This window comes from Electrona antarctica (genome assembly GCF_951216825.1).
Source record: "Electrona antarctica genome assembly, chromosome: 22".
NCBI classification, from domain to species: Eukaryota; Metazoa; Chordata; class Actinopteri; order Myctophiformes; family Myctophidae; genus Electrona; species Electrona antarctica.
Genome location: NC_136805.1, coordinates 27076501 through 27089940, shown reverse-complemented (window position 1 = coordinate 27089940; position 13440 = coordinate 27076501). Strand labels below are relative to the sequence as shown.

Below are 13440 nucleotides of genomic sequence, written 5' to 3'. Positions count from 1 at the left end.
ACAGACAGACAGACAGACAGACAGACAGACAGACAGACAGACAGACAATTACAATTTACAATTTAGGCATTTAGCAGACGCTCTTAATCCAGAGCGATTTACATTAAGCAATAACAAAAGCATGGCATACATCACATATATAAAAAGTAGTTATCATGAATCATAAACTAAGAACGTAACAGTGGAGTATCTATGTTAACTATACATACTATACTATATAATATATTATACATGTGTACTATAAAGTGCTATGACTACATAAAGTGCAATTCTAGAGCTGTCTACGTAACAAGCTATAGGTCTGTTTAAAATACTATCTAAGTCTACATAATGTGCTATCTAAGGGGCTAGGCTAGGGCAAGTGCTACGGGCCATGGTGGAGTCTGAAGAGGTGGGTTTTCAGACTACGGCGGAAGATTGGGAGTGAGGCTGCAGTTCTGACTGTGATGGGAAGTGCATTCCATAGACACACAGACACACAGACACACAGACACACAGACACACACACAGACACACACAGACACACACACACACACACACAGACACACACACAGACACACACACACACACACACACACAGACACACAGACACACACACACACACACACACACACACACACACACACACACACACACACACAAAGACACACTCCTCACTCTTTCTCCCATTCCACCCCAGGCCCACCAGCTTGCCCACATGCAGGCTCAGGCTAGCAACGGCTCACCTGCGGCTACCTCGCCTGGCAATCACGCCAATGACGATGAGGAAGAGGAGGAAGACGAGTACGATTACGACTACGAGTCTCTGTCAGATGGTAAGGAGAACCACTCGACTTTCGGCCACCTCAGTGTGGTTCCAAAAAATTTACTTTTCCAGTAGAGAATGCCATTGGTAGCAGCATGGCATTAAAACAACGCAACCCACAGACAAAAGCACACACACAATTCAGCTGAATGCTTAGGGGGAGGGGTTCCGACTGAGTGGTCACCGTAGGGGTGTGGCATCCAAGCTCTTATGAAAAGGTATCCTCAAGATTTACCAGTTAAAATAGAGTTTGCTTTAACTTAAAACCCCATAGAGTACTTAATTGACCGGGGTCTCCCTGGGCTCTAGATTTGGTACGCTCCTTTATTTCCTCTACACCTAATCTCTTAGTTGAAAATAGCTAATACTAGTTCACATTCTGTTGCATTGTGAGCTTGTAGATCTACTAGGGTACTAAGGTAAAACCTTTTCTCTCTCTCTCTCATCTTTCTTCAGCCTGTCCTTTTAAGTCAAAACTCTCTTCCTCAACTGTTTTATCTTGCCTCTTTTCTATTTAGCTGATGTCCTCTCAGCCTCTACTGCCTCCTATGGCCAGGAAGGTAATTCTCGGTCTCCGACGCTGTCTGTTGTGTGACAGTCTTTCCCCTATAATGTTTTGTAGCAGTGGAAATTAGGGAGTCATTTGATTGTTGCATTGTCCTTGGTTTAGTTTTACTTTTAACGGTTCCAGCACGATTAATATTATGATGAAGTGTAAATTTTAGCTAAAGCAGAAAATTGCCAAAACGTGATACATCCTTTGCTCTGGTGTCTCACCCACATGAGTATAGGGGAAACACTGCAGTGTGTGCGCTAACTATCTGCAGCTCTGCTGGACCAAGCCTACCAATTCTTCTCTGCATCTACACACTGGCTGTTTGCTTTGTGCAACTTGTATGTACACTGTCAGGTCACAGATGGTCTAGCCACTGTACATAGCAACCACTCCATGACCAGTTGAAAGAGTCTTGATTTATTTTGTTTCAATACGAAATCCATTACATTTCTAATTCAACTTCAATGCAAAGAAGCATAGGAGCTTGTTCATTGGCTATTTTGCTATGGGTGTGAGACAAGCACTTCTTTGTGTGACAGATGAGTGAAACCTGACTTTGTCCATACCAAACTGCTGCATAGCACCGAGACTCTGTCAGTGTTCGTACAGTGTTCGTTTATAAAGTGTCTGTGTAGCAGGCCTGGGAAGCTAATATCAAGGCATCCGTTTTCTTAGAGAACTGGTCTCGAGTTACTGTAACTGTACTTCTTTGACCACTTTTTACGTCTACACCAAATCTATTTGCCAAAAATAGATTTGGTCTACAAATATCTACAAGGTCACAATGCGCCACAATTGCGCCACTGTAGATCTGCTATTTGGAGTTAACTGTGGTTAACTTTAATAGGATTCCTAAAAGTGGAAAATACCGTTTATGATTGGAATCAGTAATCCCATTATTGGCTAATTATGCAGTATTGCAAATGGTGATTGGGAACCATTAAATGCACAGGGTCCACATACTGTAACACACTTGTGTTCTCACCACTGTATTATTGTATTATTGTATCAGTGTTTGTGCCCCAAATCTGATACAACGTACTGTATGATGTGTTCAGCTAATAGTTCTACACTACTCATGCTTCAATTAATATTCCATTTTGTATCACATATACATGCTGGTTGCAGTTTTATAGAAACTGTGATGTGAGCTTGTGCCTTGTGTGTGTGTGTGTGCCTTCACTGCCGTGTATCGTGACACATTGTGAACTTGTAGATAGGCTATTTTCACTATTCATCATTATGTACGTATTTACGGCTTGGCGGTGGTGTACACATACTGTACATACGGTACCTACCTACAGAGATTCCTTGAATTTACAGATAGATAGATTTATAGATAGATGTCTTGTTTTGTTTTTACCAGTCCAGAACTGATTGGAACTGATTGGATACAGTTGCATTAATTGTAGAACCCCCATCCCCCCCCCCCCCCTCCCTTTTACCTGCAAAATCTATACCGTATTTATTTCACTGTCGCTCCACCCTCAAGATGGAATCATTTATTTTTTATTTTCCCTTTCTTTCTATGAATGCAGGGTAGCAGCAGGGTGGGGAGGAGGGTGGATTTATTCACTGGGTAGCAATCAATTCTTTGCTCAAAATTTGATTGCAATGAAAACAAAAGTGCTGTTTTGTGTCAAAATAGTCTAGAGAGTCGGCAAGGGACGATGGCTGCTTATTGGTCAATGTGCTTGTGATGTCTGAATGCATGCTTTCTCTCTCTCTGTCTATCACACACACACACACACACACACACACACACACACACACACACACACACACACGGATGGATATATTTTACTGTAAATACGCCCCCCACCACTTCTCCGGCGTGGTGTTCCTCCGTGACCTCGCCAGCGGCTGGGCAGGCTCATCGGGGAAGCAAAACAAAGCCATCTGGTTTCTCAGGCCCTGTGCTGCCCCTATGCACAACAACAGACCAGTGGAAACTACCCCGTCCCAGTGCTGTCAGAGCCATCTCCCAGTCCCTGCCCTCAGTTTGGCCCGCTATGTTGCCCGCTAGACCCGTCAAAAGGCCAAACGCTCTCTGGACTTATGTTTTCAACACGGCCATTCTCTCCGACCCTCCCTGTCTCTGTAGCTGTTCTCTTCACCTTACACTCCTCTCTGATCATCTGTTCACTCTAGAATCGCTGTATTCTGTCACCGTCGGGTGGAAGACCTTGTGTCCTTATGTCCAAAGCTGTTACTTGTCAGGGGATCCAATGTAGTAATTATTTAGTCACATCAGTAGATCAGCTATTTTTGGTACTTTTACGTGACACTGTCGATTTTTCAAAAATAGCAGACCTACAAGCTCGTAGCGCGCCACTCGGTGACGCGCTATGAGCTTGTAGATCTGCTATTTTTCAATAGCTAAAGCATAACATAATGATAACACCAAAAGGGGTTCCCGCCCCAAAATGGGTTAATAGGGCATTAGGTTATGAAAATACATTAAAACATGAGAAATGGAGATGGAAGGTTTCTGCTGTATCCACGGGAGCACTTTGGTGTTGACCTTTGCACTCCATACTTTCCCCCCCAGATGTTGTGAGTGACGTACAGTAGGAATTGAACCGTAGGCTACCGTAGAAGAAAACGTTAGAAGACATTCAATTCCATTCCTAGATCATCCTAGATAAACGCATCAGCGACATGCCACAAATTCCTAACCCCTTCTTTCTGGAAAGCCAACAAGGCAGTGCCTGTATAGAGCGTCGCAGTCCCGCCTCCTTCCCGGGACCAGGAAATGAAATCCAATGCATTATTCTCATAGACATTTCGTAAAGTATTTATTTAAAGACGGTTACGCCGCGGACAAAGCCAACTCGAGTCGTGACAACTCATGACACCACAAACAATATTTTGGACCAAACAAATAATTAGAAAGAAGAAAAAAACGGCAGGTTACAACACTTTTTTTGTTGTTTTTCTTCTTTCTAATTATTTGTTTGGTCCAAAATATTGTTTGTGTTGTCATGAGTTGTCACGACTCGAGTTGGCTTTGTCCGCGGCGTAACCGTCTTTAAATAAATACTTTACGAAATGTCTATGAGAATAATGCATTGGATTTCATTTCCTGGTCCCGGGTAGGAGGCGGGACTGCGACGCTCTATACAGACTGCACTGAACCGCAGGCTGCAGTCCATAGACAGGTTTAAAGGAAACATCTTTAACTCAAACTGGCATAACATTTTCTTGAGATAGTGGTCAGAGATGCGGCCAAATACATATCATTTTGGGGGTCCTCGACGTGACAAGTTTGAACACCACTCATGTAGCAAAATACGTTTTTCACTGTTGGGATTTAGAAGACATTTTTCAAAATCGGCCTCAGGCTTAATGGGTCAATTAGCAAATTGTATTTACATAGAGTTAAGGACCAATGTACCAGCGTGCCCCTGTGTCTGTGTGGTCCCTATGTGTTAGACACAACCCGGCTACAATACAGCTTTGGGGTGGAGGGATTCAGGGTCAACTCTATTGCAATAAGCCTATCTCACAGAATTTCCCCGCCCCCCTTAATACGCCCCCTTTCGGGGTTAGTGGTGATAGCGTGACGTCACTCCATAGACGCTTCATGTTAACAGAGGTAATTTAAGAAGTCTACAACTTTTGTTTTCTCAAGGTAAGGTTTGTTCTATCTGTTCGAGCTGATTTACCATATTGTTTGCTTCATAATAATATTGGTCTGTCACATTTTTACATTAGAAAATGTACTTAGATTCTCCAGAGAAAAAAACGTGTAAATGCTCATGTTAAAGTCACCACTATTTACCGGAAGTGGGCGTGAAAAACGGGCTGTGAGATAGGCCTATTCCCTACTCTCAGGAAGTGGATCAAATTCCAGGAATTAAGCAACTATCCTTTTGATAGATTGTTACTGTATCTTGAATTTGATACATGCATGTCTTCGGTTTTTGCTGTGGTAACGGCTTGATGTGTGGGAGGAATGGGAGCTGAGGGTCAAGCACCTTACTGTTAGTCCTGTTTACAGTGCACAGAAGTTGCCTGGGATTGCTGAGAAGTGCTTTCGCTTGGAAATGTTTTTGCTAGTTTTGCAAGCGGTCAGGGACATGGATTCCAGTCGCCACAGATAACTGGCGGTAGTTTGACAATCAAGAGTGAATGAGGGCCACATGAGATGTTTTTCTTTTCCTTAGCAACAGTTGTATTATGTTTACAAGTACAGTATATTGCTCAAAGCTGTGCATGTGTTCTCCCATATGAAAAGTGAATAATAATCATCTGAAAGAACCCTATCCTGCTGCTGTATGGTTCTAGAATATATTCTCATTACCTGAGGTAAAAATAAAAATGTACTATAACTGCTTGGCAAGCTTGCAAAACGAAAAAAGAAGCACAAATGATTACATTTGGTCTTTTTTAGCCATAAACTCATCTTTGGAGGTGTTCAGCCCTCTCCTGTCACTGAACACCTTGTTCCACTTACACTCAGGTCTGATCAGGGTGGGGTGTATTTATTTGTCTGGTACTTTTTCATTAACGTCTGTATTATATACGCTGTCTTTAGATAACATCCTGGAGGATAAGCCAGAGGGGAAGACCTCGGCAGATAAGGAAGAGCAGCCGGCTGACGAGATACCCAAGAGAATGAAGAAGTCAGACAGCACAACCCAGAGTAAAGGGAAGGTGAGAGATTCCACAATGACCAGCAGAGGATGTTCTGCTGTCATTTGAATGATCTGATGTCTTTATTCCATGCTCTCATCCCGAATGACCTGAGGCAATAGAGCGTCGCAGTCCCGCCTCCTGTCATGACGACGCCAGGCCCAGGAAATGAATCCCAATGCATTTTTCCCATAGACATTTCAAAAAGTATTTATTTAAAGACGGTTACGCCAGTCGTGACAAATCATGACAATAAACACAATATTTTGGACCAAACAAACAATTACAAAGAAGAAAAACAACAAAAAAAGTGTTGTAACCTGCCGTTTCTTTCTAATTCTTTGTTTGGCCCAAAACATAGTGTTTATTGTCATGATTTGTCACGACAAGAGTTGGCTTTGTCCGCGGCGTAACCGTCTTTAAATAAATACTTTCTGAAAAGTCTATGAGGAAAATGAACGGAGAATCATTTCCTGGGCCCTGGTAGGGGGCGGGACTGCGATGCTCTATACAGGAGCAGATATACCCAGGAAAATCCTGGTACAGTTATGTGCGAGTACTTATTCCATGATCTTTGTCTCTAGGTGTTTGACATGGAGCTCGGGGAGGAGTTTTATCTCCCTCAGAACAAGAAGGAGAGTCGACAGATTGCCCAGGAACTGTCCGATCTCATCATCTACTGCCAGGCCGTTAAATTCCCTGGTAGGACGTCTGTCTGTCTGTCTGTTTGTCTACAGTATCTAAATAAACAACAGAAGGAGTGTTTTGCTTTAGTATTCCACTGCAGCAGCAAACGGTACTTGTTTCACCCCCTCTGTTCTTTTCTTGAGTGTTAGCGATTTTGAAGGCCTGAGGGGCCGAAACGCAAAAAAACGTTCTTCTGTGAGTGCAGATAGTTTCTTAAGACCGTTTGCTGTGAGTCTGCACCCGTCCTTTATTAGTTAAACTCTTGTCAGCAGAGCTCACCTCCGCCTGCATTGTGTGTCTCTGCTGGATCGGTCTCTCTCTCTCTCTCTCTCTCTCTCTCTCTCTCTCTCTCTCTCGGTTTCCACTTTTTCTCTTAGCCATGATCAGCTATGATCCTCTTGTAGGCATCTATAAAAATAAAAGTGGCATCCTGTAATCCTTTCAAATTTTTTGACTTATAGCATAGCTATATAACACTCCATTCTTCTCCCACAAGGACACCCACTTAGCCTGTGACATCTCTGACCCGCACCCTCCACTCCACCATGGGAAAAATACAGTTAACGTTTCCATTCTTCAAAAGATAAATGCACACTAGTCCTAGTCTTGGGACAATGCTATAGAAAGACTTGTTGGTCACATACTGTGCATCATTTGAGTGTTTGTCAAAATCTGGGTCATGGCTCAAACGTATGGCATTAAAAGGGCCATGTGTCCACAAATTATTCTGGTTAAGTGCATTTTATTCTGACTCGTGTGCCTTTGCTGCCCTTATACTATAGACTTTCTGCTATTTTAGCCCAGTGGTTCTCAAACCTTTGCATGTCAAGGACCTCCATATTAATATATATATATGGCCATATACCCCCATTAGAAAATATCTTGTACCATGGATCCCTATACAAAGTATGTACAATTCTTTCAAGGGTTCTTTTTTCTACTTTTTTTTTCCTTAATTTTTATCCCACGATTTTGTAACCCATTTTTTTCACCCAGTGTCAATGCTGGGAATCTATTCTACGTCCGAGCATAGACATGGTAACGCCCCGCCTGCCTCTGATTGGCCTACAGACACTACAGAATACCGATGGTCTCACCAGACTGTCCTCCGTCCGAGCTGGGAAATAAATAATACAAGTACGATATAATACAAGAGAATGACAGCTTGGCACGCGCGATTTTTGTAGTAGAGGTAAACTAATATTGTTTATGCCATTTGCTTTGATTGAATGAATGATTGATTGAACACGTATTTGTATGATTTGATTTGGGTGTGTTCTAAATTAAAGTGTTAGTGTTGATTATCGTGTATTAATCTAATTATAATATAAAGATACTAATACTATTATACTAAAAAAGATAAAGATCAAGGGAAAAGAGACCTTTTTACAGTACAATAATGTTTCAAGTTTACACTGTACACATGTAAAATAAACAATATAATAAACAATATATTAGTTTGCCTCTTCTACAAAACATAGAAGTTACTGTTGCGCGTGCCAAGCTGTCATTCTCTTGTATTATATCGTACTTGTATTATTTATTTATTTCCCACCATGGAGTAACCTCTTGGCAGACTATCCAGAGTTCCAGACTAGCATATAGCTATCCACCTCGGAGGAAAGTCTGGTAAGGCCGGCAGTGTCTGTAGGCCAATCAGAGGCAGGCAGGGCGTTACCATGTCTATGCTCGGACGTAGAATAGATATACGCAGTGTCAATTGTCTAGTCAGTGTAATCCTGGGCTCTACACTCCCTCTGCTAACCTGGGGAGAGCAACGGACTGACCTCATGTTTTCTTCAATGTGAGCAGTTCGTGCCGCTTCTTTTCACCTGACAATGGGGAGTTTCCCCAGTTGGACGTAGTGTGTGAAAGGAACGCGTTACTTTCCCCTCCATCAGGTGTCCCGGCTAGCCAGGGAGAGACAGTTTAGAGACCAAGATTACTTTCAAGGGTTTTTAAAAAGGCATATACAAGCTCGCAATGTGTCATGTATGCTCGTGTGCTGCATGCTTTGTGAGCTTGCTTTTACAGTAGCTTTTAGACCTATATGTTTAAAGTGGTTAAACAGATTTTGGTGCTAGTAGTAAATCAGTTTTAGTGGGGGTCCCCGGGCCCCACTTTGAGAACCACTGTTTTAGACTTTATCCATCCATCTTAGACTCTTACTGCTCCTCCTCAATGTGATATCACTATGTGTCTTCCTCTAATCCATAGCCTTCCTTTATGGGATGCCTGGCCTCATAAACCTGCTTGAGTTTCCACTTGTGATTGTATTTGTTTACAGTAAAGAGGACTGAGAGTAACAGCGAGAAAGAGGAGGAGATAGAAAGAGGGAGAGAGAGAGGTTGCCAGACAGACAGTCAGACAGTCAGACAGTCAGACAGACAGACAGACAGACAGACAGACAGAACAATGACATTACAGATGGAGGGAAGAATGGAGGAGAAGGAAGAGTGCGATAAACAAAGAGAACGCCAGAAATGAATGAACCATGGAGAGAGGACAAGAGATTTGTATTCAGGTGTATAGAAGATAAGATATACAGTAGATTTTTGCTGAAATAGGTTCTAAGCTATATGCTGAAGCTTAATTCCTTGTAAACCAAGCAGCCATTGAATTAATGATGGGGGGTGACGTGACCATAAAACCTCCCTGTAATGTTGTTATTGTGCGCCTCACTCTACTTGGCTCTTCTATGAATCTACATTGACTTGCTCTCTATTCTGCTTTCCTTCTCTGTGTCTTGCCCTCTCTTTCATCAATGTGTGTGTGTGTGTGTGTGTGTGTGTGTGTGTGTGTGTGTGTGTGTGTGTGTGTGTACGCAGGCCTTGCCACACTGTCACCAGCGGGCTCCAGCAGGGGGAAGGATCGAGGGAAGAGCAGGAAGTCCATATTTGGCACAGCTCCAGCTCGTGGTAACACACCAGGGGAGGTCATGACTCAGAGCCGCACCCCTGGGAAATGTACGTAAGGCCACAGAGTGACGTGTATTCATGAGGAAGTGTTTGTGTGTTTAGGAGTGGGAGGGAGGGCGGTGTAAAAGATGCAAACGTGTATAAAATATCTGGATCGAAAAACACTAGTGAGTGAGTGTGCATGAACACACACACACACACACACACAGTCACACACACACACACACACACACACACACACACACACACACACACACACACACACACACACACACACACACACACACACCTAGGTGGCCACCCTAGTGTAGTGGTTAGAACCCCCTGCTTAAAAAACCCAACCTCGATCCGTCTACACTCAGCAATTACAGACCAATTTCTAAACTTCCGTTCCTATCCAAGGTTTTAGAAAGAGTTGTCTTTACCCAAATTATAAGCTATCTAACCGTGAACAATCTCTTTGAGAAATTTCAGTCAGGTTTCTGTGCCCTGCACAGCACAGAGACGACCCTCCTGAAGGTAGTCAACGACCTCCTCCTAGCCTCAGATTCAGGACACTGCTCCATTTTACTTCTCCTAGATTTGACCTAGATCGACCACACAACACTCATAAACCACCTTGAGAAATACGTAGGCATTTCAGGCATAGCTCTCAACTGGTTCTCCTCTTATTTAAATGACAGGCATTTTTTCATCTGTATTGGTGAATCCACTTCCTCCAAAGCCACCCTACACTGTGGTGTCCCCCAGGGCTCAATCCTTGGCCCCCTCCTGTTCTCCCTGTACATGCTCCCCCTCGGCGACATCATACGGAAACATAGTCTTAACTTTCACTGCTACGCCGACGATACCCAGCTATATCTCCCCATCAACCCCGACGACAGCCTAGCCAAACTGCACTCCTGCCTCTCCGGCATTCAAGTCTGGATGGGCAATAATTTTCTCCAACTCAATCAATCAAAAACCTTTTTGGCCCACCATCTGATAGAGCGCTCCTAGACAATAACCTTGGTTCCTTACGCCAAAACATTACACCGCAGCTAGAAACCTAGGTGTCACCCTATATTCTGACCTCTCCCTGGAGGGCCATGTAAAAAAGGTCATCCAGTCCTCATTCTACCACCTTCGCAATATAGCCAAAATTAAACCCTTCCTTTCACGCCCCGACCTAACCAAAGTCATCCATGCCTTCATCTACTCACGCCTAGACTACTGCAACTCCCTTTACTCCCCTATGAGCCAGCCCGTGAGCTGAGATCCTCGGGCAAGGCTCTACTCACATTAAGAACAGGACACAAACAAACTATAGGCGACCGGGCCTTTGCAGTCCGTGCACCCTCACTGTGGAATGCCCTGCCCCTGGAGATCAGGCTCGCAGACTCGCGTCCTCATTTTAAATCTCTCCTGAAGACCCATTTATACAAAGCTGCTTTTAATCCCTAATCTTTTATCGTTGTGATTGTTATGTTTTCTCTGATGTATTTTTCACTGTATTATCTGTTATCCACTGTTGTGCTATTATTATCGTTTTTCTTTGTATTTTCTTTTGTTGTTATGCACTTTGTGACCTCGTTCTTGAAAGGTGTTATTTAAATAAAGCTTTATTATTAATATTATTATTATATGCCTTTCATGTGGATGGTTGCGTGTTCGAACCCTGCCTGGGGTCGATGTCAGCAAGGGCATGCAGTCGCAACGGGTTCCTAAAGCCCAAGGTCCATTTTAAAGTTAATCAAAGTTGTAAGGGTTTCTTCAGTTTGCTGATTTGGGGTGCCAGACAGGCGTGTACCTGCCAGAGAGGATCTTTGCCTCATCGTTGAGTGGTGATGGCTTGTTAATTAGTCAATTAGTCTATTAAGAGTCAATTGCTGTACTGTACATCATGTGAATAATACGGCATAAAAGGGGCATGTACACACGCATACACAGTAGTATACAGTCAGTGCATGCTGTTACTGTAAGGACAAATACATGTGCAGTTGCTTTTTCAGTGGAAAAGGCAGTGGGAGAAGGCTAAGACAGGACACCCACTTAGAAGCTGACCTCCATGCCCCTCCATGGGAAAAACAGAGTTCACTTTTCCATTCTTCAAATAGTAATCTCACTGGTCACAGACTGTGGTCGGATGCTCTTGATACAGTCATTTCATAATAATGCATTAAGACATGGTTCTTTGTCGAAGGGTAAAAGGTGAAAAAAGGAAATATGATAATTGAAAACATGAATCAGTAGTGTGATTTATTTTTTTTGCTAAAGAGTTGTTGCAATCGACATCCTGATCTTCCTTCAAGCTACTGTAATGATTTTTGTCAGAGATTGGACAATGAATATACAATACCCCTCATTCTTCCTTTTCACATGTCCAAACCATCTCAACCGCTTGCTGGTATACCCATCTGTCACAGATCACTCCTGACACTTTCCTCCATCCATTCCACCCTGCATGCACTCTCTTCCATAGTCCCCAGGACATGACTTTTTGGGCAGATGACCCCAGGCATTTAAACTCTGTAATACAGAGCAAAGCATCATTAGTATAACAGTAGTATAAGCATACAAACATCATTTTACTGTAATGCTATGCTTATACTGTACTATTGTATCTTGGATGCTTTGCTATGCTAGATACAGTGTATTTGCTAAATGCTAAATCTAAGACAAAGTGTCTCGACTGTACAATAAATTACAATTAGTGACATAAATACAAATCATTTTCTATCCTCCCTTCCTCTAGCTGGTGCTGAATGTCTTCGGCTGAGTTGGGAGGAGCAGCAGACATCGCCCATCCTCAACGCCCCTACCTCCCTCAGCGCCATCATCCGCACGCCCAAATGCTACCACATCTCCTCCGTCAACGAGAACGCCGCCAAGCGCCTGTGCCGACGCTTCTCCCAGAAGCTGATCCAGCACACGGTGTGCCAGCTGCTCAGGACCTACCCGGCTGCCACCAGGATAGACTCGGCCAACCCCAACCCCCTGCCCTTCTGGCTGCATGGGGTTCAACTGGTGGCCCTCAACTACCAGACCGATGGTGAGGAACACCCCCGTCCACCGCATCCCCCGTACATACAGTTGGAGGCCATCGATATTGTCCTTTTCTTTTTGCTGAGGTTTGCGTGATCTGCGCAAAAGGACAGTTAACCCATTTTGGGCGGGAACCACTTTTGGTGTTTTAAACATTATGTTATAATTTAGCTATTGAAAAATAGCAGATCTACAAGCTCATAGCGCGCCACCGAGTGGCGCGCTACGAGCTTGTAGGTCTGCTATTTTTGAAAAATCGTGAAAATATTTATTTCAGAAAACTGGAGGATTTAGAAGGATTTAAAAAAAAATTGAGGTCAGGCCTAAATGGGTCAAATGATAAGGGACAATATCGGTGGCACCCAACTGTATAACCAACAGCTCCTTTCCTTTCCTTTCCTTTCCTTTCCTTTCCTTTCCTCTCCTTTCACCATCTTCTCCCCAAGGTGCCGGTCCAGTCTTCTATGGTCATAACAAGCATTTTCAAGCAGACAGTTTATTCTTTAGTAATTTCACCTCAGTGTACTCTGGCACCGAAGCCTTCAGACTGAGGAATCACTGCTGGCAGTGTCCCTGCAGTACATCGGTGTGTTCCTGTCTACCCTCACTCTGTAACACCTCATCTGGCAACACAGAGGCTCTGTTCTGGCCTGTGGTACTGTTTGTGCAGCCCTGCCTCTGAAAGCTTGAAGAGTTTCTCTCCAAGCCGTCATATCATATCAATTCAGAAATCAACAGTATTGCTACACGAACATAGATGAATCTACCCTCAAATACATACTATTTGTTTTCTAAGCGGAGGCCTTGTGATG

General features: G+C 43.4%; 1 protein-coding gene across 2 annotated transcripts in view; it reads left to right on the top strand.

The window, feature by feature from the left end:
• plce1 (phospholipase C, epsilon 1) overlaps positions 1-13440 on the top strand; it is a 122228-nt gene that overhangs the window by 92025 nt on the left and 16763 nt on the right. For both annotated transcript variants that reach the window (XM_079492043.1, XM_079492044.1), the window contains exons 31-35: positions 680-815; positions 5902-6020; positions 6584-6701; positions 9515-9652; positions 12339-12635. In XM_079492043.1, the coding sequence (XP_079348169.1) occupies positions 680-815; positions 5902-6020; positions 6584-6701; positions 9515-9652; positions 12339-12635 (808 nt within the window). The remainder of the gene's footprint in view (positions 1-679; positions 816-5901; positions 6021-6583; positions 6702-9514; positions 9653-12338; positions 12636-13440) is intronic.